Here is a 22696-nt window from a genome sequence, read left to right as displayed (position 1 = left end):
AGGCCGAGGCTGCGGGGCGGGGGCGTGTGCGGGACGCAGAGAGGCCGGGGGGCGGGGTGTGCGCGCGCGTGGGGCCAACCGGACCCGCGAGGCCGGCGCGACAGGGGTATGCTGGCGGGTGTGTGAGACAAGTGAGGTGCGAGCGTGTGGAAAGTGAGCTCTCGTGCGAGCCTCGAGGAGAGACTGAGTGGGATGAGTGTGAGCTGCCAGAGACGGTGGGAGGTGTGTGTGTGTGAGTGTGAGCTGCCCGAGATGGTGGAAAGTGTGAGTGTGAGCTGCCCGAGATGGTGGGAGGTGTGTGTGTGAGAGAAAGCATGAGGTGCGAAGAGCATGTGGGTGTGAGTGTGTGAGACTGCAGTATGTGTGTTTGGCCTATGAGGTACGAGTGTGTGTGTGTGTGTCTGAGTGTGAGAGCGGGCATTCCGTGTTTAGTGTGTGTGAGATGCGGGGGGAGGGGCGCAGTGACAACTGGAGAGAGCAGGCTGTGTTTGTGTCGTGTTAAAAAGAAAGCCCCGGGCCCAAGTTGGCACCACTTAGGCCGAGTCCCCAGATGGGCAGTTAGTTAATACCCAACCTAATTGCAGGTTCAGCCTACCCGAAATGGACTTTTACCTGGCCAGTCAAGAATTTTCTGGATGGTACCAATGAGGCAGTCTGTCGCATGGGCCCTCTCGCTCCCACAAAGGAAGAAGAGGTCATCTGCGTGAGACCCCCTCCGCCTGAAACAGTCCTTTCCTTTTTTTTTCTGATAAAGTCCTGCCCCACCTCCTTCCCATTGAAACACCGGTTTTGTACAACTGGTCGGAGCTCCCCTCCACTTGCAGGACGCCATGTAGCCTGTTCTGGAGCCAATTAGAAATTTACACTTTACCCAGTTGAATTTTGTTCTTGAACAGTATCTGCATGTGACAGGAACCCAGGAGTCTTCGAAGGAGTCCACTGAGAGAGTGTGTGTGTGTGCGTGCGCGCACGTGCGCGAGCGAGCCTCGAGTGGGAGAGACCGTCATGTTTGTGTGTGAGAGGAAACCTAGTGGTGTGGTTGTGTGTGAGACCAAAGCGAGCAGGGGGGAGACCACGTGAAGCGTCGATTGTCCCCTGAAGGCCTGCAGGGCCTCTCTGGGACCGTGGTGTATGTGACCGCATTTGAGGTGCCTTCCTCGGGATGTGGGTTCTTGGGATTCTGTCCTCTGTGGTCAGGCAGTGGGTGAGGTCCCGTGTCCGTGTTGGCGCGTCACCCTGTATGCTCAGAGCTGGCCCCGAGTGACTGACGTGTAGGGGGACACTACTGGGAAGGTGGATAGCACGACCTTCTTGATGTGTGTTGGGATTTGGTATTGTGTGTTGCTCAGGTGACACTCCTAGACCAGAATTCCCTGCTCCCCGTTCAAGAATTCCAGTAAAAAGCAATAGGTGGGGTGACTGACCGGAGAAGGAGACACCCTCAGTTCTGGGTGCCAAAAAGGAGGGCACACGAAGGGACCGAAGGCGGAGGTTCTGGGTGCCAAAAAGGAGGGCACACGAAGGGACCGAAGGCGGAGGTGAGAGTGAAGCTGGCAGAATGGGACGCTAAAGGGACCATTGTCCCATGGAGGGAGGCAGGTGAAGCCTGTGGGGGTTTGGGTGGAGGGCCTCCGGTGCACTTAGGAGTCAGATTTTCAGACTGTAGACCATGTCAAAGCATGAAGCAGAGATACAACAAGGGAAAGGTCTGCCTCTACCTATAAAAATAAGGCCAAAAAAATAGGAAGGCAACTTTTAGGAAAAACATTAAATTTAGGGCCTTGAGCATAAGAGAGACATTTGTAAGTTACGGTCCTCTGTGGCCGCAGGGTGCCTGGAATCTCCGGGTTATTTGGGCAGAGGAATCACGGAGAGCAGGGAGGAAGAAGAGGAAGACAGTTTTCAGGCTTATGATTCTGAGAGTGCAGAGCAGGCCTCACCTTCTCACTCCCCTTTCTGTCCCTCCAGCCCTGTCCTCTGGGACACTGCCGTTCTCCAAAAGAGAAGCCAGGAAGGGAAGGCAGAAATGACTGTTGAACTAGTGAAAGCCATATCCCAGGTTAGTTACTTCCTTTCTCATCCGAGGAAGGCAGTCTTATTCTTTAGGATTTAATAATGCCTCTTTTCTTTTGAAAATTCCCTGATTCACAGCGGCCTTGAAGGGCCTGGTTCCCACTTTTCCCAGAGGGCACTAACTCAGCGTGCCTCTTCAACTCTTCAATCTCCTGTTAATCCATCTTCTAATCTAACCTTCCATTATTGCATTTTTAGTTTTAGAATGTCTATTTGATTGTTTAATGTAATTCCCCATTTTCTGCCCAAGTTCAACATCTTTTGTATTAATTCCTTAGAAATATTAATTCGTTTGCCATACTTGTCAGATAATTCTGTCATTTGGATCTCCTGTGAGTTTCTTTCTGTTTTCATATTTTTTTTGACATTTATGTATTTTTGAGACAGAGAGAGACAAAGCATGAACAGGGGAGGGTCAGAGAGAGGGAGACACAGAATCTGAAACAGGCTCCAGGCTCTGAGCTGTCAGCACAGAGCCCGACGCGGGGCTTGAACTCACAGACCGCGAGATCATGACCTGAGCCGAAATCGGCCGCCTAACGGACTGAGCCACCCAGGCGCCCCTCTGTTTTCATATTTTTTTCCTCTTGATTTTGTCTCATGTGTGTCATTATTTTGGGTTAAGTGCTAGACTTTGTATATTTAAAAATCTTAGAGATAATTTGAAGCTTTGACATCTTCCTCTTGATAGTGTTCACTTTTTGGAAATAGATTTTAAAAGTAAACTTTATTTTTTATAACAGAAAAAATGCGAAGACAGTACTAGGAGCATCCAAACACCACAGTCAGCTTCCCCTGTTATTAGCATCTTACATTAGTTAGTATGGTACATTTGTTACAGTTAATGAACCAATATTGGTATGTTGTTATTAACTAAACTTCATGCTTCGTTCAGATTTTCTGTTTTTATTTAATGTATTTTTTTTCTGTTCCAGGATGCTACCCAGGAGACCACATTACATTAGTAGCTCTATCTCCTAAAGCTGCGATAGTTTCTCATACTTTCCTTCTTTTCATTGACCTTGTCAGTTTTGAGGGGTACTCAGGTATTTTGTAGAATGTCTCTCATATCTGCTGTTTTTTGCATGATTAGACTGTAGTAATATATTTTTTGAAGGAAGATCACAGAGGTAAAGTTCCATTTTCATCATATATCAGAGGTTTACACCATCAATGTGATGAATTACTGTCCCTGATTACTTGGTGGAGGTAGTGTTTGTCAGGTTTCCCCAATGTAAGGTTATTCTTTGTTCCACTTTTTCATACTGTACTCTTCAGAAGGAAGTCACTATGCGCACCCCACAGCTAAGGAGTGGGAAGTTATGGGGGCTCCTGGGAGGCTCAGTCGGTTAAATGTCCGGCTGTTGACTTTGGCTCTTGACTTCAACTGAGGTCATGATCTTGTGGTCTGTGAGTTTGAGCTCCACATCAGGCTCTGTGCTAACAGCTCAGAGCCTGGAGCCTGCTTTGGATTCTGTGCCTCCCTCTCTCTCTGCCCTACCCCCGCTCATGCTGTGTGTCTCTCTCTCTGTCTCTCTCTCTCAAAACTAAATAAACTTAAAAAAAAAAAAAAAAGAAGCAGGAAGTTGTGTTCTCTCTCGAGAGTGGAGCATCTGAGTAAATGATTTGGAACCCTTCTGTATCGGACATTTGTCTGTTCTCCTCTACTTATTTATGCAGTCACTTATTTGTATCTGCGTAGGCTCTTGCATATTTATTTTGTACCATAGGTTGTAAACCAATACTACTTTATTTTGTTGTTCACATCATTCTAGCTTTGGCATTAGGAGCTCTTTTAGCGACTCCTGTGTCCTGGTGACACACCCTGTCGTTGCGGGGTATTTTTTGTGTGCTGAACACTGACTTGGATGCTGCATATCTAGGTTATCCTGTATCCTTCCACACGAGTCCTACAGTGAGCCACTTCTCCGTGGGGGGGATTATTCACTTTTGCTTCAGGCACACAGCTCTGCTAAGCACAACTCAGTCTAGGCATGAGCTGAAATGCTGAGAGGCAGGGGCTCAGTCCTTCTGAAAGCTGCGTTATTTCTGGCTCACCATTGATTCTGGGGTGTAGTCCTTCCTTTGGGCTCTCAACCAAAAGCGTGGGATGTTTACCAGAACCTATGCTTGGCAGATTATAGTAACCTGTGAGCAGTCTAGATTAGCATTTATTGTTGTTTCTCCTCACATGTCAGTCTTGAGTCCTTAACTTGTCAGCTGTGAGCATTTTATCAAGCTACTTCTGCTTGGGAAGTCTGAATAAAATCTCACTGGGTATCCTAATATTGGAGATTGTGGAAATAATTTATGGTATAAAGCATGTTTGGGGAAATCTTTGCCTTGTCTCTGGGCATTTATGGTATTTTATAATGTGGAAGGGCTAATCCTCTTCCCATTACTCCTCTTCTCCAGAATTCTCTTGACTGTTATTTATTTTTAAGTTTATTCATTTATTTTGAGGGTGAGGGGGAGAGAATCCCAAGAAGGCTCCGTGCTGTCAGCACAGAACCTGACACAGGGCTCAAGCTCACAAACCGTAAGATCATGACCTAAGCTGAAATCAAGAGTCACACACTTAAATGACTGAGCCACCAGGTGTGCTTCTTGACTGTTCTTAGAAGTTTATTTTTCTAGCAAATATTAGAATCATGCAGTTTTTTTAAAACTGGTTACTTTAGAGTTATTTAGCAAATACTTAAAAAAAATTTTTTTTAATGTTTATTCATTTTTGAGAGACAGAGAGAGACAGAACCTGAGTGGGGAAGGGGCAGAGAGAGAGGGAGACAGAGAATCTGAAGCAGGCTCCAGGCTCTGAGCTGCCAGCACAGAGCCCGACGTGGGGCTCGAACCCACGAACTGGGAGATCATCACCTGAGCCGAAGTCGGACGCTCAACTGACTGAGCCACCCAGGCAGCCCCACAAATACTTTTGACCTTGTCCATGTGAGATAGTCTTTCAGATTCTGGCAGTGCAGCAAGAAACAACAGAGACTGTGTCCCTGTGGAACCTCCATTCTAGAAGGGGAAAAAGAATTTGTATACGTTAAGTAGTGAAATGTGCAGGTCTTTATTTGGACATAGGTTTTCATTTTTCATGGGCAGATTAATCTGGGAGTACAATTTCTGGGTCATACGGTAAATTCATATTTGAATTCTTAAAACAAATGCTAAACTTTTTCAAAGTGGCTGTGCCACTCTGCAGCCTCAGCAGCAGTGTGTGAGGGCTCCTAGTGTTCCGTGTCCTCTCTAATGTTTGTTACCTGTTTTAGCAGCTTAATTTTATTACTATCTGTTGGTTACTTGTAGATTTTCAAATAGATAAGGTTTTAAATTCATCTTTTTGTAGTTTTGAAGTGCTCTGAATCCTGACCAGAGAATAGCCTGAAAATTTTGGCGTTTCAAATTTGTGAAGGCTTTTGTTGGCCTAGTATATGGCCAATTTTTCTTTACTGTATATTGGGGTATACCAGAAAGCTAAAAACTGCATTACCCAGGCTTCTTTGCAAATACCGTTCTATATGTGACTTATATATGCCAGGCAGAGGCTTCCAGTGTGATATATGGAAGGCAGAAGCCAGCAACAGGAAGCAGTGGTTAAGTTCAGGGAAATAGGATTTTATAGCCAACATGTTGGCACGTATTGACAGATATGGCCGGTATTGGCAGGGGATTTGGTTGTTATGGGGCAGCACTGGCTGAAGTTCCTGCTGGTCTAATCCTAGCATGTTATATGCTTAGCTGTGGGTGACACTGGAGAATGGGATTTTGGAAAAATACCATCTTGGTCTAATTGGGCTTTTCTTCTTCTTTGTAGCAGGCAAACCTCATTCTTTAGTCCTTCTGGAAATCCCATATATTATTGGATACTTTGCAATAAATGTGTTTCTTCTTAAAAAAAATTACAGGCTCTTCAAATGCTGTAAATTAGAATTTCATTGAATATAAGATAATCAGTAAAAAATTAAGTGCTGGACATATGTATATGTAAAGATATCCATATAAACATTGGGAAAATAATTAACCAGGAGTACCAGGATCACAGCAATCCAATTTATTCTTTTGGGGAATAACCAAAACACCCATTTCCTTTCTAGTGACCAAATTGTACCAAATATTGGAAAAAATGTGACCACTTTTTGCTTGCATTGATAAATTCATGTGAGTGAATTTGATTTTATAGAAACATGTGAAATGATAGGTATCAGCCAAAATGGTAGCCTCAGCTAACTAGAAGGTGCAAACCAGAATTCAGGAAAACCAGTAGCTCAAGGTGAATCTTAAATTGTTAATACTGGAGCACCTGGCTGGCTCAGTTGGAAGAGCATGTGACTCTTGATCTCTGGGTCATGAATTCGAGTCCCAGATTGGGTATAGAGATTACTTGAAAATAAAATAACAACAACAACAAAATGTTAATACCTTTATGTGAAAAATATATGGAACATTTTCTCAACTGTGTGTATATCTTCTGAAGTCCCATACATTGAATATCTCCGTATCATACCTTTCTTTGTTTACTGTCAAAAAGCGAATTAAAATGTTCTGTGCATAGCTCTGTATATAGTCAGTTACCAGTGTCTCTGGTAACTTTGCAAATCAGGCATTGAACATGAAGATTTTTATTTCCTTTCTAAATTTTTTTTAACGTTTATTCATTTTTTTAAATTTATTTTTATTTAAAAAAAATTTTTTTTAACGTTTATTCATTTTTTTAAATTTATTTTTATTTAAAAAAAATTTTTTTTCAACGTTTATTTATTTTTGGGACAGAGAGAGACAGAGCATGAACGGGGGAGGGGCAGAGAGAGAGGGAGACACAGAATCGGAAACAGGCTCCAGGCTCTGAGCCATCAGCCCAGAGCCTGACGCGGGGCTCAAACTCCGGGACCGCGAGATCGTGACCTGGCTGAAGTCGGACGCTTAACCGACTGCGCCACCCAGGCACCCCTAACGTTTATTCATCTTTGAGAGACAGAGAGAGATAGAGCATGAGCGGGGAAGGGGCAGAGAAAGGGAGACACAGAATCCGAAGCAGGCTCTAGGGTCTGAGCTGTCAAGCACAGAGCTCGATGAGGGGCTTGAACTCATGAACTTAAGATCATGACCTGAGCCAAAGTTGGGCGCTCAACTGACTGAGCCACCCAGGCGCCCCAAAGATTTTTATTTTCAATGGAAATAAAGTTGAAGATGAAAAATGCCCGTAATATTTTTAAAAATTCCTTAGAGCCTGCTGGTGATTGTAACTGGACGTTAATTTTTTCTCAACGCATTTTACTCTTTAAGAAACGAAAAATTATATTTATCTGATTTCGTTTTGATATTGGCTAAGTATATAGGTTTATTGTACTCAGACTCAGTGTACAAATTGGATGTGTTGTAGTCTTATGTTGGGCGATCTCATATTACTACCCAATTTACTCTGGTATGGCATGTCATGCTAGTTCTTAATGACATAGCATGAGAAAATTGCATTCTGATTATATTCATTATTTTTATTGCATAAGAAAAAATAAAATCAGGCCTTGAATTTCAGTTCAATGCCCCTTCCCTTCTGAAACATTAGGGTCCCATTGAGTACCATTTGTAAAATATCAACTTAGATATTCCTTTTTTGTTGTTTTTAAAGGTTCAACCACAGATGTAGTCATTCCTTGAGGCTCTTATTTAGTGCCCTATGGCCACTTATCCGTATTTCCCCATGCCGAGAAATGGGTTAGCATCCTTTTATACAGTGCAATTTATCACTTCAGTAACTACTATTTTAGGTTGGAGCTTCATGTTATGATGGTTTAATTTTTCTTTCTCCCCCAAGGGCCATTGCTCACATAAAATAGGAACAATTTAAAACTTCAACTTGTATTTATGCATGAAAATGAACATCAGTTAATCAAGAATGTATTTGTATCAGGACGCCTGGGTGGCCCAGTCGCTTAAGCATCTGACTCTTGATTTTGGCTCAGGTCATGATCTCGCGGTTGGTGAGATCAAACCCCGCATCAATAGTGCAGAGCCTGCTTGGGGTTCTTTCTCTCTCTGTCTTTGCCCCTCCCCCTCCTTTCAAAATAAATAAACATTAAAAAATTGTATTTGTGTTATTTCAGGACTTGGTGACATTCAAGGATGTAGCAATAGACTTTTCTCAGGAGGAATGGGAATGGCTGAACCCTGCTCAGAGAAGTTTGTACAAGAATATGATGTTGGAGAACTATCGGAACCTGGTATCACTGGGTAAGAGTATTTTTCCTTCTTCATAATTTAGAATTACATTAGGGACTCTTTACATTTGTATTTATTATTAAAAAAAATTTTTTTAACTGTGTGTAGGTATATTGAAATCTAAGGAACAGAGGACATTCAGGGATTAATGAAAATTTCAGATTAAGTCAGTGGATTTGATATGTATCACATAGTCCATGAGTGTGCCCTTTAGTCATTTGGAAACACAGGGCACGATGTGACTTTTCACTGGTCTCCTGTGCTGCCTTATTTCTTCTCTCCTACTGTACTGTTTTTATTCCCACTTGAGAGTAATGAGGTTCACCAAAAATATAGCTAATTATTATAAATTTAGAATATGGATTTTTAAAAACTATGTTTTTATAAACTGGCAATAAGTCAAACTGGTGAGACACAAACCATGAAAGTGGCTTCAGATATTCTTAGGGAAACTTACTTGAATCCTTCCCAGCTCTGGGGCCACCTTATTGTCTAGACTAGCTTTCTCTCTCTTTTTTTTTTTTTTTATTTAAGTTTTTAATGCTTATTTACTTTTGAGAGAGAGACAGAGACAAAGCACAAGCGAGGGAGGGGCAGAGAGAGAGAGAGGGAGACACAGAATCCGAAGCAGGCTCCAGGCTCTGAGCTGTCAGCACAGAGCCCGACGCGGGGCTTGAACTCATGGACCGTGAGATCATGACCTGAGCCGAAGTCGGACGCTTAGCCAACTGAGCCACCCAGGCGCCCCTAGACTAGCTTTGTGTTCTCTAAAAGACCTCCTTAATCCTGGCTTGTGGTTCACCACACTTCTTGAAACTAAATGTATGTCTTTTAGCAAATTTGAGTAATTGTTGACTTGCTTCAAATATTTTTTTTCTGTTCTCTTCTGGTATTTGAATTACAAATATGTTAGAATCTTTTATATTATGCCCTAGGTGACTGAAGATCTGTTCATTATTTGAAGTCTTTTCTTGTTTGTATGTCAGATTAGATTAGATAATTTATATTGACTTCAAGTTTATTAACTCTTTGTGTATCTTCTTCAATGTCTTATTAAGCCAAGGTAATGGATTGTTAAATTTCAGATAGCATATTTTTCAATTCTCAACTTTCCACTAGGTACTTTTTTTATAATTTCTGTTTCTCTGCTGAGAAATTCTGAGCATATTTTCATTTACATTTTTGGGTATAGATAAAACAGTGGTTTTTAAATCCTGGTCTACTAATTTCAACATCTGTGTTATCACTGCTTAGGTCTTCATTAATTGCTTATTTTCCTGACTGTGATTCACTGTGTCCTCTTTCTACTTACGTCTAGTAATTATGGATTTTATCTCAAACACTATAAATAACACATTATAGAGACTGTAGGTTCTGTTATATTCTTCTGAAGAGTTTTGTGTTGTTTTTTAAAAGCAGTTAACTTGACTCAGACTCCAAACTCTGTCTCTAGAGGCTCTTTATAGTACATCACTTATTGGGTGTCTGATGATCCTGTGAAAATGCTGGGTAGCATTTCTGCCCCCAACCCCTTAAAAATTGTTTAACTTTTATAGAGTTGACCGTTGGCAGTCCCACTAGACTATGCCAGAAGCTTTATGTATTCTGTCTTTAAAATGTGTTTTACTCTTTCATCTAGTCATTTGTGCTGTCTTCTTCCATCAGTATTAAGAAACTGGCTTATAGTTCTGAAATACCCAAACCATGGCCAGTTTTCATGTCTTCTTTTTTCTGTATGCAGGACTTTGCCTCTCTAAGCCATATGTGATCTCCTCATTGGAGCAAGGGGGAGAGCCTTGGGAGATAAAGAATGGGATGACAGAAAGCCCAGGTGAGTGTGGGAGAACCCGGTAGGGGTATCTTTTCTAGGTAATGGCTCAGCTGTTTTCCAAGGTGGTACTTTTTCCTTTCATCTGCTTCTTAGAAATTCTTCTCAAGCCTTCCAAGCCTGAGGAGAAAACGGAAACTTCACTATGTGGCCTGGGCTCCCCAAACATCTTCTCTTCCACTTGGAGGTATCTCTTCTCTCTAATAAGCTAACTCATTTTGCAGAAATCTCTCCCCAGCTCTTTCGCATCCCCTCCTTCCTTTTGCCATGTGACTTATACAAGCTTCTCTGTTTCTTAAACCTTACTTAACTCCCAAATTAGGTCTGCTTAAAAATCCGAACATATGCTACTCCTTTCAATCTTTCTTTGCCTTCTTGTCGCAAATGGGAAAGACCAGCCCCTACCAGCCCTTGTGTAACCAGCTCCATCCTACTTCTCTGACTTTATCCTCTAACACTTTTTAGCTTTTTCACTGTACATTAGTGCAAAGCTTTCTAAATGAGGTGAGGTGCCCAGATGTTCTTCAAGTGCATTAAAGGTATGCCAGCATACCGAATCTCTAAGCCTTGAGAGACCAGGTGAGGCAGAGACAGTCTGAGTTCCAAGTTTGCTTGCTTCTGGGTCACAGGCAGTATCATCCTTTGGCCTCTGTGTGTCTTACAAGTGTCAATAAGTGCCTGACGGTACAGTTGAGAAGCACTGCTCTTACCCAGTAGCACCTTTTCAGAACTTTCCACGCTCTTTACTGATTCAGACTTTTGGATTTCCTGTTTTCTCTGCCTAGAATGCTCTTCTCTTGGCTCTCTGTCCATGCTTGACTATCAGACCAGAGCTCAAAAACCATCTCATCAAGTGCCTTCCCTAACCACCTTATATAATGAACATTCCCTTATTCCAGCCCAATTACTTTCTACCAAGGTACTGTTTGTTTTCTTTGTAACACTCAGGAGAGGCTGTAATTAACCTGTTTATGGTTTACACGCCTATTTTCTGCCTCCCCCTCTCAACTGACAGTTCACAAAGACAAGGGAATGTTCAGATCATACATGGTAGTTAACACCTTTATGAGATTCTCCCTTCACTTCTTTATTTGATCTTCACGTCTTGCAACGATTTGGATCCTAGACTTCCAGGGTCCTCCAAATACCCAAATATTGGAAGAGAAATTAGCCCTGCTTAGACACACTTTATACTTTGGTTGTGTGGGAACCTACTATCAGCTTTAAATAGGGAAATAGGGGAACTTTCTGGATAAGAGGTAATAATTGGCCTTATGAAGAATAGATGAAGAAGGCGGGGTGGGGGGGGGGCGGCCTGGGTGCCTGGGTGGCTCAGTAGGTTAAGTGTCCAGCTCTTGATTTTGGCTCAAGTCATGATCTCAAGGTTTATGAGACTGAGCCCTGCACCAGGCTGTGTGCTGACAGTGCAGAGTCTGCTTGGGACTCTGTCTCTCGTGCTGTCTCTCTCTCTCTCTTTTTTCTCTCAAAATAAATACATATTTTTTAAAAAAAGAAAGAAGGAAAGGGGATGAAGCCTATAAATTTTGTGGGATATTGAGTCATGGTATAGATTTAAGTATTATTAAGTGAACAAGATACCTCAGCATCTGTGTTGAGAAAGGCCAAAAAGATAAGGGACAGCCATGGCTCCCCATGGGAGGTTGGTGTTGAAGACTACCTTCCTGGGAAGAATCAGTGATGTCTCCAGTTTTCTGTTTCTCTGTCCACTGTTGCTCCCCTCATTTGTTTATGGAGGAAAAACCATAGATGATTGGTTCATTGAACCTTCAGGTGTCAATTCTAGAATTACCAAAGCCTGAGTATTCCTGATATCAGTAGTGACCTGGGATAGGAAGCTTGTTAATACCGTAAAGTCCTTCTTAACTGAGTTAGCAGATTTCATCTCTCCTGTCTCTGAACTCTTATACCAATTTTGCTTTTTACCACATGGGCTCTTGATATTTCATATTGATATTTCATATTTTCTTCTCAAGTTACTTTCTTTATTGGTCTTGCCTTTCTTTCTTTTTTTTTTTAAGTTTATTTTTTTGACAGAGAGAGAGAGACTGAATGCAAGGAAGGGCAGAAAGAGGGAGACAGAATTCGAAGCAGGCTCCAGGCTCTGAGCTGTCAGCACAGAGCCCAACGCACAGTTCAAACTCAGTCAACCACAAAATCATGACCTGAGCTGAAGTCAGATGCTTAACTGACTGAGCCACCCAGGTGTCCCTGGTCTTGTCTTTCTCATCACTTTCTATACTACTCAAGAACAGCTTGTCTTTTATTATGTTCGTGTCCCTAATGCTTGACACATAGAAAATTGCTTCAGGGAGCGTTGGATTAGTCAGTCATTTGCTATGGATAAGTTACGAAAGGAAAGCACTTTCTCTTTTGCCCTTTCCTGATATCAACCTTTCCCCTGAAGTTTTCTCTTAGTATCATCTCTTCGATACAAATTTCTTCTTCGTATATTTATTGAGAACTTCTATATGCTTGAGTTTCTGTGACAGATGTTAAGCGGCTTAGTAGCAGTATTTAAAGCATGTATATTCCTTCCCCGAAGCTTATATTCTAGCTTGCAAAGCAAGAAACTTATTTTAAGTGGCAGTAAAAAGAATTAATAATAGTGATACCCAGGGGCGCCTGGGTGGCTGAGTCGGTTAAGCATCTGACTTCAGCCTAAGTCATGATCTCACGATTTGTGAGTTCAAACCCCACATTGGGCTCTGTCCTGACAGTTCAGAGCCTGGAGCCTGCTTTGGTTTCGGTGTCTCCCTCTCTCTCTGCCCCTCCCCTGCTCACTCTTTGTCTCTCTCAAAAATGAACAGATGTTAAATAATAGCAATACCCACCTACATGTCATTATAAAACTAGTTTATTCAGAAATACTTATGGTGGGACACCTGGGTGCCTCAGTTGGTTAAGCATCCAACTCCTTATCTCTGCTCCAGTCTTGATCTCAGGGTTGTGAGTTCAAACCTTGCATTGGGCTCTGCACTGGGCATGAAACCTACTTTAAAAAAAAAAAAAAAGACTTAACCCCATTAAGATGTGGCCTGAGAAGTGAGAATGAGTAGATGAATGGAAAAATGCCTTAATATGGAGTCTCAAGTTCAGGGCTCTCTGAGAAATGCAGAGTTCACTATTGAACCATGTAGCAATGGTACACACAAACACTATTTTCTGGTTATGAAAAGATTAGGATTTCCCTAAACCCCAAGGGAAGTCATGAAGCATGAGGTATTTGTGGTCAGTTGCTGGGAATCTATAGAGATTTTTGATCAGCAGTACTTATGTGATGATACTGGTATTTAAACAAAATTAACCTACGTGTATATGCAAGTCAACTAGAAGTGGGGAAGAATACAGGAATGGTATTTAATTTACAGTAAGTCATGTTAATGCAGAATAAAATATTGTCATTGTAGCCTACTGCTCCAGGACTCCATTACCTTCATTTAATTTTCTTAATCACCTTTTCTGTGTTTCCCTGAGCTCTTGAGATCTGCTTGCATATTTTTCAGTTGATGTTCCTGTGCATAGCACATTTTGTGGGGTTCACTGTTTTGGAATCCCCTTGTCCTCATTAAATGTTTCCTTTGTTATATCCCATGAATAAGGAAACACTTGCTTATTTGGTATCTTTCAGATTTGGAATCTATGTATGAGACACACGAATTATCTCTGAAGCACTTCGTGTATGATGATGTGTTAATGGAGAGAATTACAGGCTATGGACTGGAGCATTCCACTTTCAGCAAAAACTGGAAATGTGAAGATCTTTTTGAGAGGCAGTTGGTAAGTCAAGAGACATTTATCAGGCAAGAAGTAATCACTCATAACAAAATCCTCACTGAGGAAATAGATCACAAATGTAACAAATCCAACAAATTTGTCCATCTAGACAATATAGAGGAAAATGTTTATAACCATAAATCAGATAAAAAAAGCTTTTCTCAAAGGTCCATGGTAGTAAAACCCAAGAAAGCATATTCAGGAAAGAAACTTTTTAAATGTAATGAATGTGAGAAAACCTTTACCCACAGCTCCTCCCTTACCGTTCATCAGAGAATTCATACTGGTGAAAAACCATATGAATGTAAAGAATGTGGGAAAGCCTTCAACCAGAGTCAGCACCTTGTTCAACATCATAGGATACATACTGGAGAGAAACTCTTTGAATGTAAAGAGTGTAGGAAAGCCTTCAGCCAAAACGTGCACCTTATTCAGCATCAAAGAATTCACACGGGAGAAAAACCGTATAAATGTACGGAATGTAGAAAAGCCTTCAGCCAACCTGCACACCTTGCTCAACACCAGAGAATTCATACTGGGGAGAAGCCATATGAATGTAAGGAATGTGGGAAAGCCTTCAGTGACGGCTCATCCTTTGCCCGGCATCAGAGATGTCACACCGGCAAAAGACCTTATGAATGTATTGAATGTGAGAAGGCCTTCCGGCAGAACACGTCCCTTATTCGTCATTGGAGGTACTACCACACTGGGGAGAAGCCTTTTGATTGCATCGATTGTGGGAAGGCTTTCAGTGATCACATAGGCCTTATTCAGCATAGGAGAATTCATACTGGAGAGAAGCCCTACAAATGTAAAGTGTGTGGAAAAACCTTCAGTTATGGCTCATCCCTTACTGTCCATCAGAGAATTCACACAGGAGAGAAACCTTATGAATGTGTCATCTGTGGGAAAGCCTTCAGCCATCATGCCTCACTCACACAACACCAAAGAGTGCATTCTGGAGAGAAACCTTATAAATGCAAGGAATGTGGGAAAGCTTTTAGACAGAGTATACACCTTGCTAGTCACTTGAGAATTCATACTGGTGAAAAACCTTATGAATGTAAAGAATGTGGAAAAGCTTTCAGCATTAGTTCACAGCTGGCTACTCATCTGAGAATTCATACTGGAGAGAAACCTTATGAATGTAAGGAATGTGGCAAAGCTTTCAACCAGAGGGCACACCTTGCCCAACATCATAAAATTCACACAGGAGAGAAACCTTATGAGTGTAAGGAATGTGGCAAAGCCTTCAGCCAGACTACCCGCCTTATCCAACATCAGAGAGTTCATACTGGAGAGAAACCCTATATATGTAGTGAATGTGGAAAGGCTTTTAGTGACAGCTCATCCCGTTCTCAGCATCGGAGACTCCATACGGGCCAAAGGCCCTATGAATGTGTTGAATGTGAGAAGGCATTTAGAACAAAATCCTCCCTTATTTGTCATCAAAGATGTCATACTGGGGAGAAACCTTATGAATGTAGTGTATGTGGTAAAGCCTTCGGCCATCGCCAATCTCTTACTGTTCATCAGAGAATCCATTCTGGAGAAAAACCGTATGAATGTCAGGAATGTGGGAAAACCTTCAGCCAGATTGGACACCTTAATCTACACAGAAGAATTCATACTGGAGAGAGGTCTTATGAATGTAAGGAATGTGGGAAGGTCTTCAGACAAAGTGCACACCTTACTCATCATCAGAAAGTTCATGCTGCAGAGTCCTCTCAGCCATGCAGCTCTTCCCCACCCCAGATCTCACCAAGCCCTGTGGATATATCTGCTAGATATTTTTGGAATTCATCCACTTTCAGTTCTCATTGCCCTAGTCCAAAACACAGTCATTTCACGTGGACTATTCCAGTATAAAAACTATTATTCCCTTCAAGTTCATCCTTCACAATATTGCCATGGTGGTCTTTTAAAAATGTAAATGTAATTAAACGACCCTCCTCTTAAAACCCTGGTTATGAAAATGTAAACTATTCGATGTGTATAAAGTGCTTAGCATAGTGCCTGACCCAGAGCAAGTAGTACTTGGTAAATGTTAAGGCGGTGTCATTAAGAGTCTGCTTAAAATTATTTTTAAACAGTGAACTCTGGAAAGCAGTGTATCAGTACTAGGAGATTATGATAATTTTGGAACTGAAACTATATCTTAAGGTGGATAGTGAGGATTAGCACGTAGTGTTTTTAAAGTTCAATGTCCTAACAGAATAGCATAGTGGATTTCTTGTGCCTCCGAATCTGTATTCTTTGTTGCTGCAGAAATTCAGTGTGACCTGATACATAGAATATGTTTTAGGAAGTGTCTAGAGCTCTGGCTAATACTGAAACAAAAGAATTAGAATTCACTGGTAAGAAGTATGACTGTGTTTAATCAAGGCAAAAAATAAAAATTCCTTAATACTGAAGACTTAAACAGTAGAGACCTTGAATAATCTAGCCTATTTTAAGATACCTGGGTTCACAGATTAATTCCAAACTTTCAAGGAATCACTAAACTGTTGTAGACTATAGAAAAAATATTTAAAATGCAATACTTTGAAGTGTTTGGAATCCTTCTTTCATGAGGCTAGTTCAATTCTGATATCAGCTTCCCCCAAAAATGAAATGATAGATTAATTTACTTATGGTTCTGTATAGAAAAGAAATTATTTTTTTATTTTTGTAAAAAAAAATTTTAATGTTTATTTTTGAGAGAGAAAGAGAAAGAGCAGGGGAGGAGCAGAGAGTGAGGGAGACCCAGAACCCGAAGCAGGCTCCAGGCTCTGAGCTGTCAGCACAGAGCCCTATGTGGGGCTTGAACTCACGAGCTGTGAGATCATGACCTGAGCCATGAAGTTGGATGCTTCACTGACTGTGCCACCCAGGCACCCTTAGAAAGGAAATTATTAATTTCAACTGAAGGAGACCGGAGGTTCTGAATAAATGGAGATCCATACATGTTTCTAGATGAAAGTTTCAATATTATAAAGATGTCTACATTCACTCAATTCCAGTCATGATTACTAGGATATTTTTTACATTGACAGTTTTGTTCCGAAAATCATGCACAGTGGTAAATAGGCTAGCATCACAGGAAGCTTTATATACCCATGAATTCAGTTTGTTGCAAAAGTTGTATTGTTTTAAGTTTCTGTTTATTTTTAAGTGATCTCTACACCCAGTGTGGGGGACCCCGAGATCAAGAGTCACGTGCTCCTCCAAAGGAGTCAGCCAGGCGCCCTGCAAAAGCAATATTTTTGATACATCGCTGGGGGAGATGGATTATTATAGATGGTGTTTGGCAGTTAGTTATCCAACTGGAAGTAAAGTCAAATCCACATTTTACTCCTTACAGAGAAGTTCACTGAATATGGATTAAAGATGTAATAGGAAACACATTTTAGATTTTAGAAGGGACTATAGAATATTCGTAACCCTTTGAGTTCAGGGAGACTTGGTAAGGTGGATACAGAGTCCAGAAGTCATGAAAAGAGGGTGACAGAAAGGAGCACATAAAAGACTTAGAGCTTTTCCATGGTACAAGACACTATGCTAAGTTAAAAGGAACATGACGGGTTGGGAGATCTTTTAAACATATACATGTTATGAAGGCCATAGCCCTTCTAAAAGTGCTGTTGAGAAGCAGCAAGGATAAGAAACAGTCTGACAAAGCACATCAACAAGCGACTCACAGATGGTGAAAATGAAATCGTCAAATAAAATCGTGGAAGTTCCTAACTGCAACAATGATCACATAAATTGAAATTTCAAAAAGCCCTTGACACCAACATAAACCAGCCCCGATTTTATGGATAATATCCAGTACTGTTGCAGATGTGAAGAATGTATTTTTATATATTGGGAAAATAAATTGATTAAAAGCTATCTTCAGAGCTAATTTGTTACCTGTCAGCATTTTAAATGTTGACTAATCCCTGCTGCATTTCTAAATCTAGGAATTTATTTTCTTGAAAAGCACAAGTGCAGAAATACAGATGCATATGCACATTAATTATAGAATTGGAAGAAATTTGGAGCAGCTTAAATGTCCAGCACTAGTAAACTAGTTACCTAATCAGTTAATTTATAGAAAATTCAGTAGGTTATATAGTTACTGAAAAGAATGGGGTAGATTTTCATACAGAAAGACCTCTTATAATTTACTAATTGAGGGTGTGATTTTCATAACTATAATATAATTGCATGGTTACAAATACCTAAAATTTATAAAGTTAAAATCATGAAAAAACATACATATCAGATACTTTTGTCTGCAATACGAATTGAAGCCACACCCACAGAAATACATGTAGACTTTTCCTCTGATGTCATTAAGTGAGGTTTCGTTTGTGTTGCCATTTGTACCTAGTTTTTAATCCAATCAGAAACTCGCTTTGGGACGCAGGACACAGTGGAGAATGAGTCATCCTTTGGCCACAACTTGTGTTCCTGCCTCTCTGATGACTAGAGCAGGACGTGCTTCGTGTTCTTTCCACATTGTTTGCCACTAGTAATCTTGCTTTCACTTTAAAATTATATTCAGTTCTTTTGCTGTCAACCAAAGAAACCTAACCAATACAGAAGTTGGTGTCCTTGAGTGGGTTTCAGGCAAAACATCCTCAGCAAATGTGGGTTATTATGAAAGTTTGGTTATCGGATGAAATGGAGTGAAGGATTAGAAGGCCCCTATTCGTATTTTGTGCTATGCAAGAAGCATGCCTTGACAGCAACAGTAAGACAGCTCGTCAGCTGTGTCTAGATTATTTTTAGACCAATCAAAAGGACAAAAAGTGCCAGTTGAAGGGGTTTGGATGAGGTTCATGCATAATGGAATTGGAGAAGATAAAGCAAAAGAAATAATGACTTAAATTTTTGCTTTAAGGCATGGACTAGAACACCAGCCGTTTTGCAATAGACTTGAAAGCCTTCCTTGTAGCACTCTGGCTGTGATTGCTAAATATCAAAGAATGAGCTGTAACACCAAGTGAATTCACAATTTTGTCAGATTTCCTAAGGAAAATGTTTGGCATTCATGAAGGACAGTTGGTATACTGGTTGTAAGAATGATGGTTTGTGGGAGAATTTGGGGATTTTAAAACTCTTAAGCCCCTAAGAAACCTTAAGGAACCATACCAACTCATTACCCTTTGCCTGAGATCACTGTGGATGAAGCCTGACCTGTTTCCCTTTTAGCTCACCAACACTGTGGCTTCATTGATTTTAAAAAGAAACAAACAAACAAAAAAATCTGATTCTAAAGTGGCCTAGAGATATATAGAAGAAAAGAGGTTAGAGAAGGGTTGAAAGACTCCCGAAAGTATCAATGTTTATTATCAGAATCTACAAGATGTTTGCAAAAATGGGTTTTCATAGTACTTGACCCCAGACGTTGGAACAAAATTTTGAACTGGGTTGTATTTATGGGTAGGTGCGTCGGGTATTGTATATTTGATGTCCTAATTTGTGCAGTTTAGTGTTTTTCTCTTAATTTTCTGTCTACATAAATGCAAATCTATTAAATCCTGACCAAAACTAAATGATATTTAAAGCCAATAAATGATCTTGCCTGATAGACAGGAAGGAACTGGAAAATTTGGGATGCTGAATTTGCTTTCTCATGTCTGAGTTTCTCACTTACCTTGTCATTAGGCTCCCTGAGACAGGGCCAAAATGCCTTTCCTTGAATCTGTGCCAGGAGGAAAGCATCACTATTTCTTTACTCACTGTCCTTAAGATGTCTGGCATCCTGGGAAGGGGGGATGCTCTTAGAAAGGGATTTCTTTTTTTTTTTAATGTTTGTTTATTTTTGAGGGGGGCGGTCAGAGGAGAGAGGGAGACACAGAATCTGAAGCAAGTTCCAGGCTCTAATTTGTCAGCACAGAGCCTGACACGGGGCTTGAACCCACGACCTGCGAGATCATGACCTGAGCTGAAGTCTGATGCTTAACCGACTGAGCCACCCAGGTATCCTGAGGGATTTCTCATCTCTAGCAAGTGGAGCAGCCCAGGGATCCTGAGCCCCAGCAGCAACTCACCAGAGGCAAAGTGGTTGATTCAGTGGTGTGCTTGGACAGGCTCATTCTGGCTTGCAAGAGTTAATTGTTATATGTTTAGACATTTTGTGAACTGGTTGTTAAAAGGTGTATATGTGTGTTTATATGTGTGGGTGTTAGAAATATATACATATAAATACACGTTTGTATTAGGTAATATATAACATGTATATATTGTATATGTATGTTTATGGGTTATAGTATAAATTTATACTATAATGGACAGATTATAATAAAAGCACAATAGTTTGCAAATAGTTTTGAGCATTTATTTACATATTTTATGTATGACTCACATTTGTAGGGGGGACACACCATATAATAGTTGCTGCTGTGCCTCTCTCTCCAACTCTGCATTCAGTGACAACATGCTGGTAACTTTAACTCAAGTATGATGGGAGTACTTAATAGCATACACTATAAATCAAGGCTTGTCAACTTTAAAAGGTAATAGAAAATGTTAGTCACTCAGGTTAAACATAAAAATGTTTTGGGGCGCCTCGGTGGCTCGGTTGAGTGTCTGACTCTTGATTTCGGCTCAGGTCATGATCCAAGGGTCACAGGATCAAGCCCTGAGTCTGGCTCTGTGCTGAGCATGGAGTTTGCTTAAGATTCTGTCTCTCTCTCTGTCTCTGTCTCTGTCTCTCTCTGTCTCTCTCTGTCTCTCTCTCTCTCTCTCTCTCTCTCTCTGTCTCTCTCAGATTTCTGGGTTCTAGTGTTAGGGAGGTTTGTTTTAGCACCAAGTAGAGGAATCCTTCTGTTAGGGGAAGTAATAATGGTATCATTAAACCAGAAGCTGAATGCCACCTGGTCACTTAAAGCTTCTGCTGACATTAGGAGAGACTTTAAAAAAAAAAAAAAGCAAGAAAGAAAGGAAAAATATAATGGTTTTATAAAGTTAAAAAGGGATGGGGTGCCTGGGGGGCTCCGTCAGTTAAGCATCCGACTCTTGCTTTCAGCTGAGGTCATGATCTCAAGTTTTGTGAGTTTGAGCCCTGCTTAGGGCTCTCTGCTGACAGCATGGAGCCTGCTTGGGATTCTCCCAGTCCCTCTCTCTCTCTCTCTCTCTCTCTCTCTCCCCCCCCCATCTCTTCCCCTCCCCTGCTCTCCCTCTCTCTCTCAAATAAACATTAAAACTTTTTATTAAAAAGGGGGAAGGTTTTACAGTAGTTATTGGAAAGACATTATGGTTAGGGCATTTCCTTGTACTATCTGGCACGTCTGGGTATAATGTCCCATGTTCAGAATTGTTAGTTTCTCAATTCTGACTTATGCTTGTGTAAAGGTTTTAATCCTGGAGGAAGTCTTCCAATTAGGAATAACAATGGGTGCAGTGAAGGTCGAATGCTCTCTGTTCCATATGTCCCATGCCACTGGAGGGATAAAAAAGCCACAGTAGCTGATCCTGACAGACAAGAATAGAGTTGATGCTGAATAATGGGGCTTGGGAGGGTTATGGACAGTCCACACCCTTGAGTTGTCATGCACAATGGTAAATGGTAAACAGAAACCGAAGACACCTGTAATACCACCCAGGCCATTGATTGTTTGGGTCACACTATCCCCGGACCCAGGCAAAGAACCCTGACTGAGATGTAGGTCAAGCTTAGGAGAAACATGCAGTACATAAAGAAGTCCTAGACACCAATAATTACCCCAAGGCCAGTTCCAGAAAGAAGGACAGGTTATATTCTCTACCCATGGTTTTCTATTTGCTGGTTCATAATGAAGCTCCCTCCCCAGCCAGTGCCATTTTATCAATTCAAAGAAAGTGTTTTAATTAAAGTGGTTTAGGAGCCTGGGTGGCTCAGTTAAGTGCCTGACTTCCGCTCAGGTCATGATCTTGCGGTCTGTGAGTTCAAGCCCCGCGTCAGGCTCTGTGCTGACAGCTCGGAGCCTGGAGCCTGCTTCGGATTCTGTGTCTCCTTCTCTCTCTGCTATCCCCCTGCTCATGTTCTCTCTCTGTCTCTCAAAAATAAATAAACATTAAAAAAAAATTAAAGTGGTTTAAACTCAGTTCCATTATGTCAATGAGGGCTTTACAACTTTATTTTTAATGACGAAACATTTACACACAGATGTTATGTGTAAAATTTCATGAGTCTTTAAAAGCTAGTACAGTAAAACATACTTTAGACCTAGAATTCTAATTTTGCCAAATCCATACAATTGTGTAACTGATGTGGTTTGAAGTGTTGGGGTTGGGAGCCGACGGCTGAGAAAGAATTCTTGAGGGACACCTGGGTGGCTTAGTCAAGTGTCTGACTTAGGCTCAGGTCATGATCTCACAGTTCGTGAGTTTGAGCCCCGCGTTGGGCTCTGTGCTGACAGCTAACAGACTGGAGCTTCTCTTGGGATTCTGTGTTTCCCTCTCTCTCTGCCCCTACCCTGCTCATGCTTCTCTCTCTCTCTCTCAAAAAAAAAAAAAAAAAAAAAAAAAATCTTGAGACATCTTTGGTCCAAAAAGGTGCTTTTTATTAAGGTGCAGGGACAGGACCCACGGGAAGAAAGAGCTGCACTGGGGTTGTGACAGATGACTAATTATATACCTTCAGGTTGGGAGAGGGTTAGGGATAGCGTAAGTCTCTAAGGAATTTTGGAAGCAAGGTTTCTAGGATCATGAGGGGGCTAGCTGCTGTTAGGAAACGGTCATTTACTACTGTTTAGTAAAAGCTCAGTCATGAGACTCTTCAGATGTATATCAGGGGGCCATAAGCTTGGAGGATGATTGCCAACATAT

The 22696-nt window shown here is 41.2% G+C and overlaps 1 protein-coding gene across 11 annotated transcripts in view; it reads left to right on the top strand.

Annotated features, from left to right (window-relative positions):
• Positions 1-16658, top strand: part of LOC125152481 (zinc finger protein 471-like) — a 33462-nt gene extending 16804 nt beyond the window's left edge. The window contains exons 2-7 of one of the 11 annotated variants that reach the window (XM_047834450.1): positions 585-694; positions 1350-1491; positions 1969-2059; positions 8178-8304; positions 10034-10123; positions 13770-16658. In XM_047834450.1, the coding sequence (XP_047690406.1) occupies positions 2027-2059; positions 8178-8304; positions 10034-10123; positions 13770-15784 (2265 nt within the window). In that variant the 5' untranslated portion in view covers positions 585-694; positions 1350-1491; positions 1969-2026 and the 3' untranslated portion in view covers positions 15785-16658. Of the gene's footprint in view, positions 1-123; positions 2060-8177; positions 8305-10033; positions 10124-10216; positions 10308-13769 lie in introns of those variants that run through there. The other 10 variants (XM_047834459.1, XM_047834460.1, XM_047834449.1 and 7 more) reach the window with 10 other exon arrangements.
• The last annotated feature ends 6038 nt before the right edge of the window (positions 16659-22696 follow it).

This window comes from Prionailurus viverrinus, chromosome E2 (assembly GCF_022837055.1).
Source record: "Prionailurus viverrinus isolate Anna chromosome E2, UM_Priviv_1.0, whole genome shotgun sequence".
NCBI lineage: Eukaryota > Metazoa > Chordata > Mammalia > Carnivora > Felidae > Prionailurus > Prionailurus viverrinus.
The sequence above is the reverse complement of the archived record's forward strand: the minus strand, read 5'-3'. Positions and strand labels throughout refer to the sequence as shown.